General features: G+C 43.4%; 1 protein-coding gene across 1 annotated transcript in view; it reads right to left on the reverse strand.

The window, feature by feature from the left end:
- ITGB1 (integrin subunit beta 1) overlaps window positions 1-23317 on the reverse strand; it is a 49790-nt gene extending 26473 nt beyond the window's left edge. The window contains 5 exon segments of the mRNA XM_083378356.1: window positions 11797-11882; window positions 12480-12549; window positions 22896-22912; window positions 22915-23046; window positions 23049-23317. Of these exon segments, the coding sequence (XP_083234482.1) occupies window positions 11797-11882; window positions 12480-12549; window positions 22896-22912; window positions 22915-23046; window positions 23049-23121 (378 nt within the window). The 5' untranslated portion in view covers window positions 23122-23317.
- Window positions 23318-25605: the final 2288 nt, after the last annotated feature.

Here is a 25605-nt window from a genome sequence, read left to right on the forward strand (position 1 = left end):
AGTCTGCCAGTATTTCAACAATTCATTTATATTATTTTCTAATATTCCTGCATGAGATGAGTTTGTTTCGGCTCTTTGACCTGTAGATTTTTCAAGGTACTCTCTTCTATTGTTACTTCTATAATATCTTTTGAACATACTTTTAGCCATAGGGGCAGACTAGTACCCCTAGTAAAGCATGGTGTAAATAACCAGTTTAATACAAGGCTATAAACCCTTGAAGATTATGATGCCTAGTCAAAGTAGGTCTCTTGTCAGACACTACAAATAAACAAAAAAAATAATCTCCCGTTCATAGCATCTAACTAGTTCCTGCACTAAAAGCCAGCAAAAAGTACCATTAGAATAGTTCATTAGTTCATTTGTTAAAAATGTTATTTTTACAGTCTGACATGATGGATATAAATTCTTGCAATTGCCAAAAAAGTATAGTCAAGGAAGCAGGAAACACTGCAGATTATATCTGTGAAATGGACCAGCTCATACATATTGATCTTTTAGATTTACTTAAAAATAGTGGAAAATCTCCAATAGACAAACGTTTCTATATCTCACCTTTACATTTGAAATATAGAAATACAAAGCTAGATTTCAAAACATATGTCTGGGCTGTACCATTTCAGTTAATAAGTCAGGATTCATATGATAAATTGTTCCCTAAACAAGCAGCAAGGAATCTGAGATGAAGCCTAAGATATATATAAAAATTTGCCCAATCTGGAAAATTAGGCTTACAAACGAGGAATCAAAATTTAAAAAATTTCAAAATTCAAATTATATTTCAAATGAATGCAAAAGCTGTGGTATCTTTGTCCAATTGCATTATCTGTATCTAGTCTCTGCTCTTCTAATGTAACAAGGAGACTATAATTAAATTCAGACAGTGTGACTCCAGAGAAGCATGGTTTTTAAATAATCATGAGGCAGCACTATAATACAGACAGAGAAGGCCAAATGAAAGGACAAAGTTAAAGGAGAATATTTAAACAATGTATTCTTCACCCTACCAACTCAAGTCCTAAAAAACAGAATTCACCCTGATTATGAATTGTAAATAATGTTGTTGTTAGCTGCGAAGTCATGTCCGACCCATTGCGAGCCCATGGACAACATTCCTCCAGGCCTTCCTGTCCTCTACCATCTTCTGGAGTCCATTTAGGTTCCCGCCTACTGCTTCAGTGACTCCATCCAGCCACCTCATTCTCTGTCGTCCCCTTCTTCTCTTGCCCTCAATCTTTCCCAGCATTAGGCTCTTCTCCAGTGAGTCCTTCCTTCTCATTAGGCGGCGAAAGTATATATAAAAATAATGGGTGGTTAAAAAAAAAGATTAGGACTGCTTTTGCATTTGAAAAGATTTCAGCTACTTTGCATAAATTCAAGAAAACTGTGTAGCTCCAAAATGATTTCTGATCAGACTGAACCAAACTGTGTCACTCTTAATAGATACCGGATGTACCATTAATGCAAGCTAAATATCTTTACTCTCTGAGGGCCCTCACACAAAAAAACAAGCAGAAGCACTTTCCTAAATGCTCAAAGCATAAAGCAAGAAACTTCTTTGCCTTCAAATGGATGAGGGTTTTGTTGAATCTTGTCAGAACAAGAAGAGGGAACAGATATGCTAATCTTCAAATTTCCAGACCTGCAGTGATGAATGAAAGGAAGGGGGGGGGAGGGAAACTGGAACATAAAGGTCTGAGGGGAAAAAATCCCTTTTCTTTGCACTTACTGAATGTGATTTTTCTTCCACTAAGCCTAGATCATAGAAAGGTGCCAGGAGAAGACTCTTAACTAGCATTATGATTTTTACACTCTATTAACACTGTAAAAGCTGATTTTCTTCTCTCCCTGCCTGTTAAATATTCTGGAAACTTAAGATTGTTTATCCAACTAATGTTGTGGAAGAACTCATCCATAACTCCCATTACCTCTAGCACATGGCAACCCAGTGCAATCCTGAATTTTGCTCTTCTGTTCAACAAGAAGGCAGTAGTAATAAGGATAACTTACCAGAAAACAGATAAGACAAACATAGCCAATGAACTCAAATCTCCTTGTTCATCTCTTTGTCTAAAACACCAAACAGTTCCATTAGTTGGCAAAGGCAAGCATTCTGTTGGTGTTCTCTGCCCTCATTCCCTTTTTAGTTTATTACAGGCTTTTCCTAACAGCTGGTCACAAAACCACAAAAGACCAAGTCAAATCTCCTGCAGAAATCTAAATTTATTCTAAGCGAAAGCACCAATAAACATCACTCTGCACCCTGTTCCTAAACACATTTAATAAAGAAAATTTTCCATCAGAATTTCTAACCCTGCATAAGTTAAATTTTTGGTTCAATTTTTGAATATAAATACATTTTATAATTGGTTTTGGTAGGAAAAGAAAATCTGTAACCAGGAAAGTAAGGATCAATCTTAGGATGTCTCCTTAGTGAAACTAGAATCAAGGATCTCATTGCAATGCTACTAAGTCTGCCGTCAGACTGGAAGAACAGTCTATGTCAGACATGTCAAACACAAATCCTGCGGGCTGGATCCGGAAATGGCAAGGGACCAGCCCCCGCTGCCCCAGCCCTGGCCCACCTCAACCGGGCTGGGCGCCCTCCTGGGTAACGCACAAGAAACAGTAAGTGCTCAGGGGCTGGTGGTGTGCAGCAGCAGCACTTGCAGCTCATTTGCTTCAGCCTGCCCCTCCCCTCCCAGCCTAACCCCGTCACACCTGCCCACGCCCAGCATTGCCAGGCCTCTCCTTGTCGGCTCTCGTTTGCTGCACCTTTCCTCGCTTCGGCCATGGCATTCTGTAAGCCTAGCGCCCCAGGGCATGCCCAGCATGTGGGATGAAAGGCACGGAGATGGTAGTGTGCGATGGCACAAACCGAGCATCGGCCGGCTCCCAGTCACCCTCTCCGCCACGTGGTAGGGCTGGAGACGGGAACACAACAATCATGCAGAGCCGCAGCCTGGAACTGCTGGCCAGCTCCCAGTCTCCCTCTCCGCCATGTGGTAGGGCTGGAGAGGGGAACGCAGAAGTCATGCAGAGATGCAGCCTGGGACTGCCAGTGCCCAGCTGTTGTGATTCAGGGTCAGCCTGTGGGTTCGGCAGTTGGGTCAGACGACTCAGAGGAGGAGGAGGGGGGTGTTGAACAGCTTGCTGAGGGGGTTGGAGAGCTTGCTAATGAGAGCCCTCAGCCAGGCCCCTCCCACCTGGTCACGACGGAGACCCAGCTGTGTGAGCCTGACAGCGTGGATGAAGATGACCCACAGCTGGCCCTGTTCAAGGACGCCCGACGCAGGAGGCAGTCAATCAGGAGTAAACAGAGGAAGGCAATGGGGCACCTCGGAAGGAGGCAGAGAGAAGCCACGCCCTGAACTGTATAAAAGGGGAATGCGTGGGAGGGCTGGTTTTCTGAAGGCAACCGCTTGAAAGCTCCTGTTTCTTGGTTCGTGTCTTGTTTGTATCAATAAATTTGGCAAGCTTAATTCCAGCCTCTTGCCTTCTTGTAAAAGGGGTTGTCCCTGCCTTTTCTACAGGGCCGGTAGCAGGCTGGTACAGAACACCAGCAATGTGTGAACCTCTTTGGCCGCTGGAGAGAAAGGTGTGTGGGTGTGTGTGTGTGTGTGTGTGTGTGCACGCGTGCCCGTGAGAGAGAGGCAGAGAGACATGAGGGGAAGAGGAAGAAGCCAAGGTGTTACAAAAAAGGGGCGCTCTGCGTTGGGGAGGTGGTGTGGAGGCAGGCAAGAAAGCAAACTAGCAGATTGGCTTTGTGGTCTATTCTTGCTGCCTCCCCTCCCTAAAATCCAGGCGATAATAGAACTCTTTGGATTGAATGGGAAGTTAAGAGGAATTGGTGTGAGTTGAAATTAAAAGTCAACCCCCCCAATTATTTTGTCGGACATGTAAAGTGTTTCTTGCTCCTACGTCCTCTCATCTGCTCTTTTATAATTTAATCCAGCCTTACCCAAACTAATGTCTTTTGGGTGTCATGGACCACAGTTCCCATCATCCAGTGGCTATTTAGATGTATTTAAATATTTGCTTCTTCTGCCTAATTTATTAAATCAACATCTAATTCAAAATTAAGTTTCTGAGAAATCCAGGGTGGTTTGCAAGAAAACTCTCAAACACAGCTATAGTAAAGCATCGCTAGCACTGCTTAAAACAATATTAAGCGTGTGTATTTTAAGAAAGAAAAATATTAGTAGTAATGTACTTAGTGCTGTTTGACCATAAAATGTGTTGTTATTCCACATATGCCTAGCTGAACAGTGCGTTTGGAGATGCCTCTAAATGGGTGAGGGATGCAATGTTCATATTTTCCTTGGGAGAAAGTTCTATAATTGGGGTGCTGTCTCTGAGAAGGCTCTTCTCTTGGCCACTGTTCTATAAACCAAACCAGGGGGACCATCTGGTTTAAATGGATGGTAAACAAAGATGATTAGGAGGCTGGAGGCTAAAACATATGACAAATGTTTGTGGGAATTGGGTGTGTCTACCTTAGTGAAAAGGACTAAGGGTGGTGACATGTTCCAATATTTGATGGGCTGCCACAGAGAAGAAGGGGTCAACGTATTTTCCAAAGCATCAGAAGGCAATAACAGATGGAAACTAATCAAGAAGAAAACCAGCCTAGAACTAAGGACTTGTGAAAACAACTAACTAGTGAAAAGGCTTGCCTTCAGAAGTTGTGGATGCTCTATCACTGGAGGCTTTTAAGTAGAGATTGGATATTCCGTTGTCTGGAATGGTATAGGTCTCCTGCTTGAGCAGGGGCTTGGACTAAAGACCTCAAAGGTCTCTTCCAACTCTTATCTTTGAGAGAAGCACTACCAACCTCTCCCCCTGTCCTTGTTCCTTCCTAAGCACAGAGAGAGGGAGGGAGGGAAGGAAGGAAGGAGAGGGAAACAGGAAGAAAGGGAAGGAAGGAAGGAAGGGAGATTGGAATAAGAGAGAGGAAGGGTCTGAGGGAAGTCCTGCCTTAGCACTTGGCCACCAGCAGCCCTGAAGCCCTTTCACCATCTCCTGGTGGTCTCTCATCCTACTTCTGAGCATGCTTTGGTTACAAAGCCAGGACTTCTCACATGGAGAGGGAGTGGGTCTTCCTCTGACCCACGCACTTTGCCCTCCTGCACCCACCATGAGCAATTTGGCCAAGGAGAGCGAGCACAGCAACAGCAGCCCTGAGGAGGAGGTAAGTGCAGCTGGGTGCCCCCTCAGGGAACTGCGGCTAGTCTAGACAGGGCTGTGGGGTCCTGGTGCCACGGGAACTCAAGGGCTGGGCTGGGCACTTGACCTCCGCTTCCCAGGGCTCTGGGCAGTCCGTGCCACTGTCCAGGGGCCCCCTGCACAGCCTGAGGCTCAGTGAAGTTCCTCCAGTGGACCATGCCCTGGCACTTGCCCGAGTCCCACCCCCCTCCACTGGAGACCCTCAGATCCACCCCAGTCCTGCCCACGACCGCCTGATGCAAGTGATGTTGAGCTGGCCACACCCACCCAGTAGGCCACGCCCATGCCAGCCACGCCCCCCGCCCACCGAGAGTGACCACACTGCTGATGCAGCCCTCAATGAAATTGAGTTTGACACCCCTGGTTTATGTGATGTTTAATGGTAATGATTTGTTGATATGCCAATTAGTGTAAAGTTTATTTTTGCAAAACGTTAACCATTTTCCTCTTAGTATTACCAACAAATGATCCAAAATCAGAACAGGTTTGTCCCATAAAATATTTGACAATGGTCTAGCAAATAGGAGGAGGAAAGAGTATTAGATATGCTTGCTACTTTGACACATTTACAAAAATAATAAAGGTGGGACATGAATTAAATAAATGTAATAAGAGAAGAATGCTAGTTCAATATATCTATCCTGTGCCATTAGGTTTTCTTTTATTTTAGTCAACTGAAACTGAATTGCCTCTACAATTATCTATTCAATTGTTGGTGTCAGGTGAAGAATTTAAGATTATTCAGATACATTCTATAAAGATCATCTAGGTGTTATGAAATAGGTGGCAATGAGTTTGGACTGGGCCATCAAACCCTTCTTCGAGCATTCCATTTCATCTTAATACAGCCCCAAGGTATGGCAGCTTGTATGTGTCAGGTAACTGATGAAAATGACCATCACTTTTCTGACAGAACTGACAGGTATCAAAGCCAGTTGGACTATGATGCCAACTTAAAGCAATCTTCAGCCTAAATAGTATAAGCCAGGGGTAGGCAACCTCGGCTCTTTTATGACTGCGTCTCATTTGAAACTGGATCTATGTAAGGTCTAATTTTATCTCACATTTTTATGAGATATAGAGCAGTTTAATTAATTAAATTTATATGCTGCCCATCTTGCTATTGAAAGAGACTGAGTGACTTTAAATTTAGATCCCCTTGCTTACCATTTCCACCATATTATTCTATCATACTAAGGCATAATTCACTTCTAAAGCACATGATTAGTCTAACACAACATAGTGAGGGGTATGGATCCAGTGAGAAAAATGAAATGCATATGTTAGCCATAGTATCTTTCCCCAAACACAGCAAAGATTTTTGATAATTATTATTTTTTCCTTGTTTTTGAGAAAGACACTCTCCTCCCACTTGGAAGTTTGAGAGTTCCAGGTAGTGGCAGATGTTTCTTAAGAGTGTAAAGAAAAAATATCTGCTGTGAACTCCATATAGGCCTCAGGAAGGGCATCTGGCCAGTAAATGCTCAGGTCCACCCGGTCACCTCAATTCTATCCTAAATTAAGGACTACAGGATCACAAAAAGAAAAAAAAAGCTTGTTTTCCTGCGACGACCTACATTTAGTATTTAATGTGCTTTGTCACATTTCTAGCCCACTCTATGGCCGGATTAGAACAACTCCACAAATGTTTTCTTGTTTTGAGCAGAAAATTGATATTCTTATCCAATTCCTAGACTTCAAAATGATGTCTTAATTTCAGATAGCCACAGCCAACAATATATTGCCAATTTTTAACAAGGGACACTCCAGTCAGAGATGACTGAGAGAAGGGAGATGAACATTTACTGGATGGCTCAGAAAAACAAAGTTGTGTGAAAAATACAAGACTGATTAATGCTGTTAATCTTTAGGTCTCAGATCTTTTTCAAGGGCCTTCTCTACTTGACATCCTTTACGCAGGTTTGAACCGCAGTCTGTGAGGTGCCTGGTCTTCTACTGTGGCTAGCAGGCTGCTGTAAGCAAATTCTTTCTTGCTTCTCCTTTCTATATTATCTCATGAGCTGATAGGATTGCAGTTTTAATTTTTATCTTGCTAGTTTTTTATTAATAAGAGGCTCTCCTCCAAGCCATCTCCAGAACAACATCTACAGGTAGTCCTCAACTTATGGCTATTCATAGTTATGATGTTGCTGAAAAAAGCGACTTTCAACCTGGTCTTTGCACTTATGATCATTTCAACATTCCCATAGTCATTGTGCTCCAGGTGGTTAGCAACTGACATGCATTTACAACAGTTGCAGCATCCCAGTCACATGACAGTCATCTTCAACTTTCCTAGCGACTTCTGATAAGCAAAGTCAATAGAGCAGGAGTCTTCAAACTTGGCCCTTTTATGACTTGTGGACTGACTGCTCAGCCAGCCTGCTCAGCACACTGGCTGAGGAATTCTGGGAGTTGAAGTCCGTAAGTCATAAAAAGGCCAAGTTTGAAGACCCCTGCAATAGAGGAAGCCAAATTTGATTAATAATTGCAGTAAAACAGTCATAAAATCAGGCATGACTTAACAATTGTACAGTTTAGGATAGTGATGGCGAACCTTTTAGACACTGAGTGCCCAAACTGCAACCCAAAACGCACTTATGTATCGCTGGGTGCCAGGTGGGTGTAGCAGACTGGGTGGGTATGGCCACCTTGATGGTGCTCCTGGGGAGGGATGCCTGTGGGGGCTGGGCAGAGTTGGGGGAGATCCATGGGATCTCTGGCGGGTGGGGTGGTGGGCAGGAGGCTCATCCTGCAGGGTGAGGTCAAGTGAGGGAGAGGGCAGGGCAGTGGTTAGGGTTAGGCTGCCGCTGCTTTCCCCCAGGCCAGAGCCAGAGTGCCCCGCCGCTGCTCACATCCAGTGGCGAAGGTGTAGTTTAGGAGGCAGCAGTAGGGTGTAGCCCCGGTGTGGTCCAGCAGCAGCAGCAGCAGCAACAAAGCTCTCATTCCCCACTCAAGCGGCCACCAGTGGCTCCTTGGCTCCATCCAAGTTGAAGAAAGGCGCAGCAGCAGGATTGCTCTCAATAAGGCGGGTGTACATGAGCAAGCAGTGCACCTGGCTCTTATTGTTTGAGAGCAATCCCGTTGCTGTGCCTCCGCTTTCAACTTGGGATGGAGCCGAGGTACCCAAACCGCTGCACTGCCTGCCTCCCCTTCCCACTCTCCCCTTTGCCTCGGGCCGGCGCCACCAGCACCTTGCTCAGGTCCATTAGGCTGCCACTGCCGAGAAGAATGGTGATTTTTTGTGTCCGCCTGCCGGCAAGGCAAACAATAGGTCAGGAGATGGTGGCTGGCTGGGGAGGGAGAATCATGGCTGCTGGGGAGGGGGGGGAAATCTGCCAAGCCTCAGGATAGCAGCATTGGCAGCTCCCCCCACCTGGCACGTTTCTCCGGCTCTGTAATCGGTAGCAGCTCCTTAGCGAGCGCACCACGGCCCTCACTGTCAAAGTTTCCATTGCACAAGCTTCCTGGAGCTGAGGAGAAGTGCAGTTACTGAGTTGCCAGGCGGGTCTAGTGGGAGGCATTGCCTTCTGCTTTTCCTGCTAAGGCATTGGCTGCTGGTATTGCCCTCCTGAGAGGAAGGCGCGGTGACTGGTTGGCGGCCACGCCACAAATGGGGATTGATCATCTCCCAAACCCCACCAATGTCAAAGGAGGAGGAGGAAAGGGGAGAAGAAAGGGAAATTGGCCGAGCTGGCCAAGCACCAAAGCCCTGCAGAAAAAAGCGGAGTCTCTTTGTGAGCCTGCCTAGCCCGCATCAGCCTTGCACTCCACAGCACGCTGCAGCTGATCCGAGGCATGGACAGCACGGCTGACGGGTGAGCGCGTAGCAGACTCACACACAGACTCCACTGTTTGCGGCAGCCCTTCTGATCAGCTACAGCAACCCTAACCCCATCACTGTCAAAGGAAAAAAGCGGAATATGTGTGCGCTCCTGCCTTGCCTGTATCAGCCAGGCTCTCCATGGTGCGCTGCAGCTGACCAGAAGCGCCGCCAAAACCAGCGGATTCTGTGTGCATGTCTGCTATGCACTCACCCCTCAGCCGTGCTCTCCATGCCTTGGATCAGCTACAGCATGACACTGGCCCAAGGTATAAGGGGGAGGGGGAGGATTTTCGCTGCCAGACTCTTTAACTTCTTAAAAGTTTACTTGATGCAGAATGAAGATCCTTCCCTTTCTGTATTAAGTTATACAGTCTGGTAGCAAAAATCCAATAGCGGGGGAAAAATCCCAGTCTCATGCACGGGGAATCTGCCCCACCTGCCTCCGTTTCTCCTCCCCATGCTTCGGGTTGGTGTCACCAGCAGCTCGCAGTTCCATTAGCAACTAGCAAGACGGAGCTGTCTGGCATCATGGGAAGGTAACTGGCATTCAGGTTGGGCAGGATCTCACACTGAGAGGTCATCCTGGGAGGCAGCGTTCAGAACTTTGGCACTGTCAAGTGCTCCCCACAAATGTTCAGCTGCTTGCACTTCAGCTCTGGTGGGGGCAGCACAATCAGCATGGTGCTCACTTGCGCCTTGAAGGCACCCTGCTCTTTATAGAAGATCTGGGAAGTGGCCTGATTCTGCAAGATGCTGAGGTAGCCGCGCTCCCAGACCTCGCTTCTCTCTTGGTTACATCACCAGATGGTCACCACGATTTTGGCTTTCAGTGCTGAGAGGCAGCCTGTCCAGAGAAATGGTCAGCGGAAAGATGACTTCGTCAGTGTACACGATGGGCTCCTCAGGGGGGATGGCCACTCCAGTCAATCCCGGGGTACCATGGCCGTGGATCAGGAGCACCGGAAACTCCCAGAAGGTGCTTCTGTTGGCGGCTCCAGCCACGCCCTCCTCCACTGCTTCACCAAGGAAGGCCTCATCTCCAACGCTGCCGCCAGCCGGGCTGATGCTGGCCAGGGCAGGGCCGAGAGTGAGCCTACCAGTTCCCCCCAGGGCAGCCGCAGAGCACCACCGGCTCCCGAGCGGCACCACAGGACCAGCAGGAAGCAGACAATCTCACCCAGATAGAGATGGTTCCTCCGGGTCAAGACCTGGTAGCGGCCTGCTTCCCCCCAGGGCCGGGAAATACATGAAATAGTCGCACTGGGACCCCATGCCGGTGGGCTGACCAGGTAGTGGACGAGCTCCCAGTTGGGTCATATAACATGGCTACTTCTGTTCTGGCGACTGCTGGTGGGGCTCATGGTGGCGGGGCTGGGGTCCCCCCTGGTCAGGCTCCAGGTAGGTGGGTGCCGAAGGAGAGAAGCGCAAGGTGAGGCCCGCAGGAGACGGATTTGGGGCAGGATCCACAGGTCCGTTAGGCTGCCGCCACCACCCAGAGGCCTGACTCGCCCAGCCAGCACAAAGAAGGCAAAATGGCCAGCTAGCAAGCCTCGTGTAGAGCATGCCCATGCCCAGCAAGCCAAAGGCCACCCCGAGCAGGGAAAGCCAGATCCCCATTGGCGCCATAGCCCCCCCACTCCCAGCCAGGATTGCGTGCCTCCCCCCATCTCTGCTGGGCCCGGGCAGCCTTGACACTGATGGGAATCCGGCTTTCCCCACTCGGGATGGCCTTTTGCCTGCTGGGCTTGGGTGTGCACCTCTACATGGGGCTTGCTAGCTGGCTACATCGCCTCATTTGTGCTGGGTGGGGTTGCCGCTCTGGGCGGCAGCGGCCTAATGGGGCTGCCCTTGAGGACCACCCGGAGGCTCCAACTGGTACAGAATGCAGCCACGAGAGTTGTGTTGGGAGTCTCCCGATACTCCCATGTTACACCTCTGCTCCGTGAGCTGCATTGGTTACCAGTTGTCTTCCAGGTGAGATTCAAGGTACTAGTAATGGTGTTCAAAGCCCTACATGGCAGGGGTCCGGAGTACCTTAGGGAACACCTGCTGCTGGCATCAACTTCCCTCCGCCCTGTGCGTTCCCACAGAGAGGGCCTCCTCAGGATGCCACCGGTCAGAGAATGTCGATTGGTGGCCCCCAGGGGGAGATCCTTCTCTGTGGGCGCCCTGGAGCTATGGAATCAGCTACCAGTTGAGCTCCGGACGGCGCCCGATCTTCGCTCCTTTCGCCGCGAGCTAAAAACATACTTTTTTGAACAAGCTGGCCTGGCCTGATGGGGGACTGGGGGGGTTGTTATTGTTATTTTATTGGGGTTTTAAGATGTATTAATTGTTTTTAGTATATGGGCATGTATTTAATTATTTTTTAACTTTTGTAATCCTGTATTTTTATTCTTGCCCTGTTCACCGCCCTGAGTCCTTCGGGAGAAGGGCGGTATAGAAATATTATTAAATTAAATTAAATTAAAATTGTGCGAGCTGCTGATAGCAGCAGCTGTGCGCGTGCCCACACAAATGGCTGTGTGCCACCTGTGGCACGCGTGCAATAGGTTCGCCACCACAGGTTTAGGAAATTCTGGTTCCAATTGTATTCTTAAGTCAAGGACTACCTGTGGTTACCAAATTTATACATATCTATAAATATAAATCATGTAAATTCATAACAACACATAATTTGAATTAATTACACAATTATAAGTTATGTAATACCAATACTGTTTTGAAATAGTTAAAATACGTACTATATTTTTACACCATCCACAATCTGGGCCAGCTTGTATACAATCAGCACATGATTTTGCATTAGCATTTATACAAATGCTCCCACCTATAAGAAACATATGATCAGATTTTGTAAAAATGCAATCAAAGAGCTAATTTAAGTTATAATTAGTACGTCTTTCTCCATATTCCAACTATTCACCATGTAGTGTTATTAGTGCTATTGTAAAAGTAATTTCTTATATGGAAGGCAGCTCCTAATATTTGTGTGCATAACTGACTGTGCCGTATATTTAGCTTCATGCACAGTGAAAATCAACACAGAGTAGAATAAATACAGGCTGAAATTTTTACATGTAAAAAATCTGGATAGGAAGTTTTAGGGTTGTATTTCCTTGTGTTTTATTAATTGTCCAGAAGATTAAAATATACAAGAATAGAGAATGCACAGAATTTTATATAAGACCTGAGTGACACAACAGTTTCAAGTTTTCTAAAATAATTTAAAATCCTCCAGGTGGCCTGCAGCATTATTTAGAAGGTAAAGCTCAGTCCCTTTCCAGGAAAGAAATCGGTGCTGATTTCTTTATCCTGTGTCAACACAGTCATAATTCCAGCTGTTAAAAAGAATACAATGCTTTCCAGATGAATTCAGAATGGATGTAAACTATACGAATTCAAATTTTAAAATTATTCCACTTACTTTGTTGGGCAAATCCATACGGTATGAGGCAATTTAATATTCCAACCAAGAGAAGAAAATGGAAATGTATCTGTTAAATAAAAGAAAAACAATTAAATTATCTGGTTTAAGTATCTGCATAAGGTTTAACAAATGTGGTTCAGACAATATAGTAGACAATTTTGACAACTGCATTGCAAAAATCGTGTATTTCTTTATTTTACGGAAAAACCTTAGATTAATGGAGCACTAATTAACGTTGTCCATGGGGTCACGATGGGTTGGACACGACTTCGCAACTAACAACAAAATTAGCAATGTACCAAATAACCATTTTTTTCACCAGACTTTCTTTTAAATTTTCTTTAGTTTATAAAACTGTAAAAAGTATTTACATTCAAAAGCATTATAAAACACATTAGAAAATCTATTTAAAACATCTAATATAGGATTTGTTTTTTTCACTGCAATTGTAACATAGTAACAATTTAAATTATGACATTTAACTAAATTGGCATTTAATTTATCAACAACGTATTATGCAGATAAAGCAACTTGACAAGGGTGAAGAAAGGAGCATAACAAATGACTGAACATAAAGCACTTTTATGGAAATGAGTTCTCTTCCTTTTGTTCTTTTATTAGGAACTCTTTCAAAGTTCTCTTTTTCACTGATATAGGTCAGGGCAAGGCAACCTTGGCTCCTTTATGACTCGTGGACTTCAACTCCCAGAATTCCTGAAGTCCATGAGTCATGAAAGAGCCAAGGTTGCCTACCCCTGGTATAGGTAGTCCTCAACTTACGACCAGTTGTGGACTTCAACTCCCAGAATTCCTGAAGTCCACGAGTCATAAAAGAGCCAAGGTTGCCTACCCCTGGTATTAGATAGTCCGCAACTTATGACCAGTTGCTTAGTGACCATTTGAAATTACAATGAACTTTCCTAGAATTATTTATTTTATTTTTATTTTATTTTATTTTTTATTTATGATCCAGTTTTGAAGTTCCCTTTCCCAGTCATGTGATTGCATTTTGGGTGCTTGGCAACCAGCCCTCATTTATGGCTGTTTGTAGCATCCCACATTCATGGACCGTGATTTATGTTGGGTTTTTTCCTATAAACTGATTTTTACTTTGATTTCTTGGCAACAAAACACCCACTAGGTACAATAGGCTTACTTAATGACCTTGACATTTGCTTAATAATAGTTGCAAAAAAGTTTGTAAAATGAGGTGCAGTGATCCAGTTTATGACTGGCACAACTTAATTCTGGGCTCAATTACAGTTGTAAATTGAGGACTACCTGTACCACAAGAAAGTATTTTTTTTTTCTTTTCCAAGTAACCTGGAAAAACTTTAAAACCATCTATATGTTACAGAGGTAACAGAATCTTTCCCCCCATGAAGAGGCTTCAAGGATAGACTTCTTCGAAATATTGAAACAATTTTATGACTACTCCTGAACAAAGGGAACACATAGGTTGGATATCCAAAGTACATAATGCATGAAACATAATGCAAAACTTACTTTGATACTCTCTTTAACCAAGACAAAAGCTGAGCCGTCCATTTATAATCCATCAGTCATATAGATCAAACCTACATTTCTAATAACTAACAGAATTAATCACTCTACCAAGACATATAACCAACATATTTTCAGTATCATATTCCCTGCATTTGATCAAGTGGACTGTGATTCAAAAAAAATCACGCAATGTACATATTGAAATTGCCATAAGACTGTTACGTTTGCAGCAAAATATTAACATTGCATATATTCTCCTACATGGGTATCTTATCTGTAGATACCCGGAGATGAGATAATGAAGTGTCATATAAACCTGACCCTTTCGAATTTGTATTGTAACATTGCATACAAGTAGATAAATGGTGGGGCTTGTGACATGACACCATGATAAGTGTTTTTCATTTTGATGAAACCTTTCTTTGTTATGAATGCCCATGCTCCTCTGCTAACCAGAAAAAAAGATGTTTAATATAACTAGAGATGCCTTCTCACTCCCATACTCCAGGAAACAAATTACATTAACCTAGGGGAAAAATTGGTGAAAGCGTATTGTCTTAAACCATGTGTAAACCTTCCCACCGGCGAATTCAACATTAAAGAAACTCCATGGCCTTAAGGTGCCATAAGAGATAAATTTTTATTAAATACACATCCCGGCATGAAGAAGTAAAATGAACTCTAGTTTTCCATAGAGAAATTCTGGTTAGTTAACAACAGCTTTTCATAACCCCCACCTACCATGTGTTCACGTTGCCCAATCACATTCTTTCTGTTTGTTATGGAAATGGTCCACTTCTCTGCCAGACACCTGCTTTAGATGACCTTGCTTCTCACAGTCCATGGACAGCTTCCTGAAAATCCTGTTTCTTTCCCCGACTCTCCCCCCCCTCCATTTCTATGGCAAATTGAGCGGCTAAAGAGGTTAGCAAGCATCTTAGCAATTCAACCTTGATACCATAAGCATAACATGCACCCAAAAGATTTTCTTACTAGAACTCCTCCCTGAATATGTATGATGTACGTGTATGTGAGTATGTATATATAATTTTAAAACTCACATTTGTTAAGTACACTTTAGAACATGTTTTATATGCTATTGTATGTCTTAAATACAACACTAATTCTAGAATGTACCTTAATGCTTATAAAATTGGATGTGGTTTTTTTTTTGATGTGCTAAAGAGACTGTACTAGAATGGAAGTTACATACTGACTGAAGAGAGAGAGAGAAGAGTCACAAATGCACCTTCACTGTGGAAGAGAAGGATCTTATAACAGAGGTCCCAGGTGCCCTTTTGGGCACCAGGCTCCGGTTCCGTGCAGAGAGGTTTTTCTGTGGTTTTCTGTGGGCTGCCTGCATCCCAAGGATGGGGCTTTGCTTGTTTGTGCGGACCAGTCGCTAGCATGCCGCAGCCCTGTACTGGTCTACCGACTGAGGGTTGAAAATCTGCCCCAGTCATAATAAGTGACAGCAGCCAGACTCTACAGAAGCCAAGTCAGATGGAATATTGCTCGACTTTTTACAAGTAGTTCTTGAACTACGACTGGTCCCCTAATGAGATGTGGTGGCACAGTAGTAAGAATGCAGTATTGCAGGCTAATTCTGATAACTGCCAGGAGTTCCATTTTCACCACTTCAAGGTTGACTCATCTTTCATCTTTTCGGGGTCAGTAAAATGAGGACCCAGAATGTTGGGGGCAATATGCTGACTCTGTAGACCACTTAGAGAGGGCTGTAAAGCACTGTGAAGTGGTATATAAGTCTAATTGCTATTGCTATTAATGACTGATCAGTGTTCTGACAAACTTCATTAAGGCTATTTACAACCCGGTTTCAAAGTTCTGACTGTTGGTCTCTCCCCACAATCTTGCAATCGCATTTTGGATGCTTGACAACTGGGCCATATTTATGGTCGCTTATAACATTGTGTAGTCACATGAACATGATTTATAGTATTATTATTTTTTGCTGGAAAATAGCATTCTGGCAAAAAAGTGCCCACCAGTGGTCACTTTGCTTAACGATCACATCTGCTTAACGACCACTGCAGAAAAAGGTTGTAAAATTGGTTGTGATCATATGGTGGCCTGCTTAACAACTGGCCTGACTTATGACCTTAATTCCAGGTTCAAAAAGGCTTATGAGGACTATTTGCATAGGTTGGAACATCTGGTCTAACAGAAACATATTCATTAAAAATCAAGATAAAGGTCTTTGGAGTCCTTATGAAATGAGGCAATAGAATTCAACAAAAAACAAGTGCAGGAAAATAACATACTGTTTATAACAGGCAGCACAAATTTTTTTCTCTTCCGGAAAAAGAAATTTGTCATTTCCTTTAGCATTCTGACTTTTTAAATAGTTCACCTATAAAAACTGTTGCACACAAGAACTGGATATAAAAATATTAAATGCTTGACAACTTTTAATTACTGATCAGCTTTCAATTGCAGAAAAGTGTGGTTTTATTTTGAAAACAAAAGTTACTATGGCTATTATACTGACACTGTGAATAAAATGAAATTACCCATAATCACAGAAAAAAACAGTTCAAAAGCTCTGCTTTGAAAAGACTGAAACAAAAGTGCTTCATCGATCACTGGCTGAGTTTTGAAAGAGACAAAGAAAGGGCAAGAAAAGACATGCATTATAAAATGTCACTGAATTTGCACATACAACTACTATTCAGGCAGTCCTCATGTTATGACAGGTCACTTAGTGACTGTTCAAACTTATGACTGGTCCCCCAAAAGATATTTATGATCTGGTTCTGAATGCATTTCAGGTGCCTGGCAATTAGCATGCATTAACAGCTGTTTGCAGTGCCCTGCAATCAGATAACAGAATACCAGAGTTCGAATGGACCTTAGAGATCTTCTAGTCTAATCCCCTGCTTAAGTAGGAGAACCTATAGCATTTCAGACAAAGGCTGCCCGGTCTCTTCTTAAAAGCCTCCAGTGATGGAGCACCCACAACTTCTCAAGGCAAGCTGTTCCACTGATTAATTATTCTCACCTGTCAGGAAATTTCTTCTTAGTCCTAGGCTGCTTCTCTCCTTGATTACTTTCCATCCATTGCTTCATGTCCTGTCTTCAGGTGCTTTGGAGAATAGATTGACCCCTTCTTCTTTGTGACAGCCCCTCAACTATTGGAACACTGCTGTCATGGCACCCCTAATCCTTCTTTTCATTAAATTAGACATACCCAATTCATGTGACCGTTCCTCACATGTTTTAGCATCCAGGCCCCTAATCAAATGACTGGGATTGATGACATTTTTGCAAAAACTGTATTTCTGGGTTTTGGCAAAAATGGCTCACTATGAACAATGAGTTTGCTTCACAACCATGGACTCATTTAATTATCATGGTGATTTACTGCCACAAAAAGGCAGTAAAATCAAACCAATCATATGATGATTCACTTTACAACCGTCATGGTTTATGACTGTAATGGGCAGGCTCAATTATGATTGCTGAGGACCACCTATATATTGTTTTCAGTGCAATGGACTAATGCATGTATCCTTTTGCAATTTATGCATGAAGTTTTTTACATGCTATTTACAACTAAAATGACTTCAAACTTAATTTATGTAAAAATATGCAGAGCATACACTCCTGAATACATTTGAAGGAAGATTCAGGCAAAATTAAACAGGTTCAAATTAACCAACAATTGGAAACTATTGGGAAAGAATGAGGGAATTGATTGAAGTGTGTTAGATAAAAAGCTCTATATAATTGAAAGGGTGCCAAAAAAAACGGTATGATCTGTTCTCTGTCACAATGGCCTGTCATCCCTGTGCCTTTAGAAGTTGAACTCATATTTTGATTTTGTATAAATACAGTAAAAACAGTGGCCTTCCCAAATCAAATATAACCCCCTTTTGCCCAAATACTTAAGAAGAAAAAATAAAATGTACCTATAATATTATTTATTTATTTGATATTTACCCAACCTTTCCTCTCTGAGCTCAAGGCAGCAAGAGTAGCACTCTGAGGAAGCAGGGTTGAGTCACTGAGTGAGTTTCTGTGGCTGAGGATGTGCTTAAACCTCTCCAACCCCCCCATCTTAATCCAGCTTCTTGACACTCTGCTGCACTACTTTTTTAAACTCATTTCTTACCTTCCTGTAAACAACACAGAAATTACAAATCAGTTTAAAGAAAAAAAACCTTAAGAAGTTAAACTTCGCAGGAGAATAATATATTCTAAAAATATGTATCTGTTTTCAATGTACCTGTTTTCATATTTCATGTAATACTAAAGCCAGGATACCTCTCCAGTGTTATGTAAAGCATTTATGTAAAATGCATGTTATTACAGGTCCATCATATCCCACAAAAGCAGTGAATTCCATTCAATGTCCAAGTTTGTTACTGAAGATTCGGGCTACATTTATTTATTCTTGACAAAATTCTCCTGCAAGTAATTCCTAGGCCTAGACGACTGTAATCGTGCCCGCCCATTATGGTCATATATTCTGATGGTCGTTAAGTGAACATAGTGGTTGTAAGAACAAACTTACTGTTTGCTATGGTGCAGTTTTACTGAAAACTGGAAGTAAGTCCGTTTTCAGCAAAACCATCAAAAAACAGTCATGTAACCACAGGATGCTTCAAATAGCAGTCAATGTGGCCTCACTGCTGAGCAGAAGTACAATCATGTGATCATGGGTGGGAACCAATGAAACTTTGAATCTGAGTTTCAAGTCCCTTTTAGGTTGTAACTTTGAATGGTTGCTAAACAACCAGTCATAAGCCGAGGATTGCTGTATAGCTGATGATTCTAATGCATGGGTCCCTAACCCCCAGTCTGTGGACCAGTACTGGGCCGTGGCATACCAGGAACCGGTCCACACAAACAATGAAAGCCCCATCTGCAGGATGCAGGCAGCACACAAAACCACGCACCCTCTGATCTGTGGAAAAACCTCTCTCCATGTAACCGGTCCATGGTGCCCAAAAGGTTGAGGACCTCTGTTATAATGAACACTAAAGAAGTACAGAAAAGCACTGCTTTTTCCTGGGTCAACCTTTTGGTTCATCTAGGCCACTATTGGAGAATGGTCTGCTAACTACTATTCAAGTTATTTATTGACAGCAGGGGTGAGGAATGATGCTCCTTTTATGACTTGTGGACTTCAACTCCCAGAATTCTTGAGCCAGGCCTGGGGGTTGAAATCCATGTCATAAAGGGGCCATAGTTCCCCATCTCTGATCTACAGCGTCTGGGTAGACTAATTTTAAAAGCTGACGGCAGAAGACACATTCAGACAAGAATTTTTCCACTCCCATCTGCAGATATTACAAATGTAAGACTGGATCTCCAGAATGCAAAATATACCTATTTATCACTGAAGCTAGTCCTCTCCTTTAAAACAGGGGAATACTATTATCAATTGACCAACTCCTGATTTGTCAGTGAGCACTTAGAGCATTTAGAAATTAAATATGTTCAAAGAGGAATTTATTCCGTTTAACCGTTAATGAATCAGCTTGTACACATAAGCAGAAGCCAAACTTTAATCCTTTTATATTCTCACAACTGGAAGGGGAAAAAAAATCACAGTTACAAGTTCAGGTGTTAAGGGAACGATATTTGTTCAGACATTTTTGCTTTTAATTTATTCTGTAGGGTAAAAATGGGGAATGGGAGTGCATTAGTCCAGATCCATCAGTACTAATTACAAAGCAAGAAACTATTGTCTATAGAGCTGACTACTCATTTTTTAGGATACGTAAGTCTGCTTACTCATTTCCTTAAGCTATTTTTTTCTTTTTGCAACACCCTGGTGAGTAATCTGCTTTATCATTATTTGATTTTTATACTGCAGTTTGGTGCCCGAGGCAGAAAATCTTTCTGGTTAACTCTAGTTCTTCCATTTGGAACTGCTAATTAGATTCCTAGTTTAATCATGGTCCAGAGAAGTGAAGGGTTATCCAAAATTAGAATATATCATTCTCTATTATACATTTTATGCAATTTATATCAACTGTAACATTTAAAAAACCTTCAAAAGGCTAACTTGTCCCTTTATTGCGAGTAATACATTTCTAGCATAATGATTAACAAGCAAATGGAAGACTAAGACATATGCCAACCACAAAGAAGATAGATTTACTGAGTTTAACTGTCTACAATGTCTGGTTAAATTAATTCTGAAAACTGTTGGAAGCAGAGACTCAGGAAAGTCACTGACAAAACAAATCTCTATTTCAATAATCCTGTCTTGTCTTACATTATATATGTAAGACAAGATGGAGTTGTCTTATATATGCTTAGCATGGAAAAGATATGTATAATATTTAAGTCTTCTATATTACTGAAAAAAAATTAAAGGCTAGTGACAGAGAAGTTAAATGTCACTTGACAGACTGTTCTATAATATACACTGTATTTGCCCAATAGGAAAATGAAATTTTCCCTATTAACAAAGAGTTCTGATTTATTTATTTAGCATATGGCAAATCAGCTCTGAATTAAAGGATCTTATGACAAGGAAGGGAGGGATGAATCTAAAATTCTGCATATGTATATCAGAAACCACCATTTCTGGGTTTTCTCCCATTGTTTCTAAAGGGAAATAATTCAATCTCATCCATTTCAGAGACCATAAATATTTCATTATAGTTTGTTTTGGTTAGGATTATTTTACTGCTATTAGAATAAAAAAAGATTTATGTTCCCATATAGTCATGTTCCCCCATCCCCTGCATGCAAGAGTTACCCATTTTGCTTCTGATTCAGACTTCCAGGATGGAGGAAGCAAACAGAGAACATATTTGCAAAATTGGATTTTTTTTACTAAGAAGGCAAACATTGCCTTTGCCTTCAGTCAGTCATCATGTGGATCAACCCCTTAGCACATCCTTGTAAGGAATAAAGGATCGGGGCTTTGAGAAGTTTATAGTCTTTCAATATTTCAAAAGTAGAACAACAGAGGCATCAATAAAATTTTCTGATCGTAAGATAAAGGCCCAAGTTAACTTAGTCAGCTTCATGCCATCATAGGATATAAACCAAGTAAAACAATTCGTTTTGTGTATCTGAAAGTGACAATAATTCAGAATCACTACCCAGACTGCCTTTATTTTCTGGCAAATCCAGGTGCTACCAAAGTTCACAAAATAGTATGCAATCTTTCAAGTACTGTTCATCAAACAAGATGGCAAAAAATTGAAACAAAAATGGGAGTAGGGAATAACTAATGGAATTGGCAATTTGATGAAATGCATGCAATATTCACGCTAGGTTCTGTTGGAGAGAATAGATCCTGTGGCTCTTGAAGCATCCAACAAATTACATAATTCAATATGACAGAAAGAAGAAATAGCTAAATATATGGAAGTAATCATCAACAATATATATTTAATTCAAATTAAGCTGAAACTGAATTTAAATCAAAATTACTCTTTTTTAATAGCCCACTCTTTCATTATAGTATGATCTACTTCTTGGATCTCAGTCCCCAAAATATTGTATACCCAGATTTTACTTTTAAGCCAGTCTTTTGCTGAAGCAAATAATACTGTTTTTTACAAACAAAATCCAGGTATTGTTATAATTCCGTCTTTGGGTCAAATATAGTTCTTTAATAAATTGAAAACCAACGTACAGTAGAAGGAATTAGTTCTTGCAACAACACAGCCAAATATAATTTGAACTGATGCCCAAGATAAAACCAATTTGCCAAAATAGGCAAGCAACTGTGCCTTCCGCTTCAACGTTATTAGAACAATAGCAATCAATGCCAAAGTGACATTTCTAATAATACTTCAGAAGAAACAGCAATGCAGCAATTAAGGACTGGTTTGGATAGAGAAAAATCTTGCTTAGTTATGAGTCAATGCCTACTTCAAAAGGTGGGCAAAGAGTTCAATGGCCAACAATTTTATGAACATCAGGGTAATTTAATGTCTCAGAAAAGAATGAAATCACCCTAAAAATATTAGCAATGGAAATGCAGCGTTAAACATTCCCTAGAGACAAAGAGGAAGTTTCTATAAAAAGATGTTAATATTCATATGTAAATATATTACTGCAAGCTCCAAGTACTGTAATTGTATCAGATACACAAGAGGACGAATGAAAAAAAATATCACTACCAAAAACGTTGGGGGAATGAAATGCAGTATCTTCAGGAAACAGAATGTACAAAGATATCCTATGAGTTCAACTGCAGGTAAATATAGCTGAAAGAAAACTACACTGGTTATAACTTCTCCTGGATCTATTTTGAAGTTACTTTTTATAAAAATACTAGGGTAGCTTTAGGATCGAGAAGTTGCAAACGTCGGGCTTTTTCCATGCACATTTACTCAGCTGCATTCATGAGCTTATTCCCAGGCAGGCAGGCCCCTTGAGGGCTAACCCCGAGATCAAACTCCACAAAGAGCCCTGGCAAAAACACGGATCGGAAACTAATATTAGTATCGTGTGAATCCTTACATGGAAAACGCGAGTTTCCATCCGCCACTAAGGCAGTACAGATCGCTGTTGGGTTTGCTTGGAGCCTTTAGTGCCCCCCCCCAACCAGACAATTCACGGGGGCCGGTTTCGGGGGGGGGGAGAATCCACGCCTCCCCTTTCCGCGCCAGAACAAAAGACCTCGGGAAGGACTTTCATTACTTCCCAGCCCGCCTCGGATTTCACTCCAGGAGCTCAAGATCTTCTCCCTTCCTTCTCTAGCAGCCCCGCCACCCACCCCACACTAAAAGTCCGATCCTGAAAGGGACCCCGGGCGATCCTTCGGATAAGGGGAATAAGACGGGAGGGGGGGCACCGTCCCGCTCATCCCGCAGCCCATCCACACGAATAAAGGTGAAAGGGAGGAGACACGAATCGCTTTGCCGCCGCTTGCCCCCCCCCTTCCTCCCCCCCAAACCCTCTCAGCCTTACCCGTGCCATGGCCGGGCTCGCCTCTGGTGCGTCTGGCCCCGAGGAGAAGCTGGCTGGCGGTGCAGGAAAGCTCCTTTCTGGCCCTTCTCCGCCGGGCCTGCTCTCTCCGGGGCGGTGTCCAGCGGGTCCCTCACTCCTCCGTTCCTTCCCCAGTGTGGCAGGCCCGGGAAAAGAAACAACCAGACCCGCCAGCGCCGCTGCTCCCTGTTCGCCTCCGGAAGCGCATTCCTCGCTGCTGCCGTCAGGCGGGGCGGGGCGTGCAAGGCGCTGAACTGGGCCCTCGGGCACGTCGGAGCGCGGTGGGGCTTTCCCCGCCCGTCCCGGAGCTGGCGGGATCCTGCTGTTCCCTCAAGAACCGCCCGAAGGAAGCGAGGCGCTTTGCAGCCCCGCACCTCGTGCAGGATCCGACGCGCAACTTTGTGGACTTCTCTGTGCCGGAAGTGAACCTTGAGGTTTAGGAGGCAGGTTGCTGCTAGTAAGCGGAGAGGATCGTCGTCTGAAGTCTGGGATTAGTTGAACCAGAAGGGGTTTCCTGATTAGGACCCGAGCTTATAAAATGAAGCTCATCTTTGCTAAACCAGGATCGAGCATCTTGCTTGGGGGTACACGAGGATCTGAGCTATACGTACATCATAAATGGCTGGATTTGCATGGCGCGGCAAAGCACAAGCCAACCACATTGTGCTTTGGTGTTTTGTATGAATGCAACACGTTCATATTACCAATAAAGGAGAACATGTATAGCTCAGGGTTGAAATAAGGGGTCCTTGGTGCTCTCTGAGCTTGGTTGTTTTTTTGCATACGTTTCATTACCCAAACTAGGCAACATTATCAGTACTGATGTTGCCTAGTTTGGGTAATGAAACAACTGCAAGAAAACAAACAAGCTCAGAGAGCACCAAGGACCTCACACAAATAAGTGTCCCTATTAGGGACTTTTAGAACCCATCCTCACAGCCAAATTAAAATACTGTCTACCAGAGACTGATAGCCAATTGAAGGAAAAGAATTGGTTAATTCCCATCCTACCCAGGAGGACAACAGCCATTAATCCCTCCCAACATGATGGGAATTTCGGTGGTTGCCTAGAAGGGTGAGCTTAGTGACCAAGAAGGAGCAGGAGTTGAGATCAGACTTGTAGTGAAGCAGGAGAAAGCCTTCGTGGTCTTTCTCAAAAGCCCTCCTTTCTGAACTTGGATAGTAAATTATTCAGAAAATCTGCTAAACCTTTAGAAATAATCTTTCTGACAAGTCATGGGCAAGGGAAAGGTGTATGGGATGAAGCTGGAAGTAGGTCTCATTTGATAATTTCTCAATGACCAGCCCAGGGCGTTTCTGTTCCAAGCAGTGGCGTAGCGTGGGGGGTGCAGGGGGGGCCGGCCGCACCGGGCGCAACATCTGGGGGGGCGCTCGCACTCGCAGCTCTCTGCCCCTGCCTGGCTCACTCACTCTCTCTCACTGCAGTGCTGGCTGTGCGAATCCGATCCGAGCCCCAGGTCGCCGCCCACTGTGGAGGGGGGGTGCCAGGCGTGCGGGTTAGGGGGCGCAAATTACTTGCCTTGCCCCGGGTGCTGACAACCCACGCTACGCCACTGGTTCCAAGTGATTTTGGCAAGATGTGGACTGGAAAAAAATCCTAGATAGTTCTTGGTTTTTGCAGGCCAGATATCATAGCAATATTGTAAACTTGCAGTGCATTTTAATTTTTTCCCCCCAATATTCTAGAAAAATGTTTCTCAACCTGACTTCAGCTTCCAGAATTAATGTACAATGTTCCAAAGTGATTCTAACCAGCCTATAAAGGTTAAAAACTAGATCAGTTTTAATGAAAAGGAAAATACCAAGCACAATCCAACTCGTAAAGCAGGGGTGTCAAACTCAATTTCATTGAGGGCCGCATCAGCATTGCAGTTGCCCTCAGGGGGCCGGGTGGGTATGGCCAGGGTGGGCGTGGCCTACTGGGTGGGCGTGGCTAAAGTGCGTATGGCCTACTGGGTGGGCCTGGCCAGCTCTACATCGTTCGCATCAAGGGTGCCTATGGGGGCCTGGGCAGGAGTGGGACAGATCTGAGGGTCTCTGGCAGAAGGAGGGTCTCTTGGCCAGGGCCAAGGCAGTGGGGGCTGCTCCCTCACTGTTTCCAGGATGGTTTCGCGGGCCGCATGAAACCACTTCGCGGGCCAGATCCGGCCCACGGGCCTTGTGTTTGACATGTCTGTAAAGTATGACATCAATCCATATCAATGTTTCTCAGTTTGAAGATGTGTACTTTGACTCCCACACTTCTGTATCTAGAATGCTGGCTGAGGAATTTAGTAAATTGAAATCTGTATCTATAAAAAAATTGTTGAGGTCCTGATCTATATTAGCCAACAGGGCTCACCTAACTACGAAGATCAATCACTTGAGAAACAGGTATCATAAACAATGTAATGATAGAATACAAGTCACCTTGACTTACAACCTGAATCGAGAGAAGTACATCTGTCACTAAGTGATACCATTGTTAAGTGTCATATGACCGCATGCTTTTATAATAATTTTTGCCATAGTCATTAAGTTAATCTGGCTCTCCTCATTGACTTTGTTTGTGGAAGTTGGCTAACAAGGATTATGTGACCTGCAACTTCTGTAAAGAGGCTGGTTGCCAAGCCCCAAAATGGCAATCAGTTGATTGCGAGGATAACACAATAGTTGTAATTGTGAGGATTAA

The sequence above is a fragment of the Vipera ursinii genome (assembly GCF_947247035.1).
Source record: "Vipera ursinii genome assembly, chromosome: Z".
In the NCBI taxonomy this organism is placed as follows: domain Eukaryota; kingdom Metazoa; phylum Chordata; class Lepidosauria; order Squamata; family Viperidae; genus Vipera; species Vipera ursinii.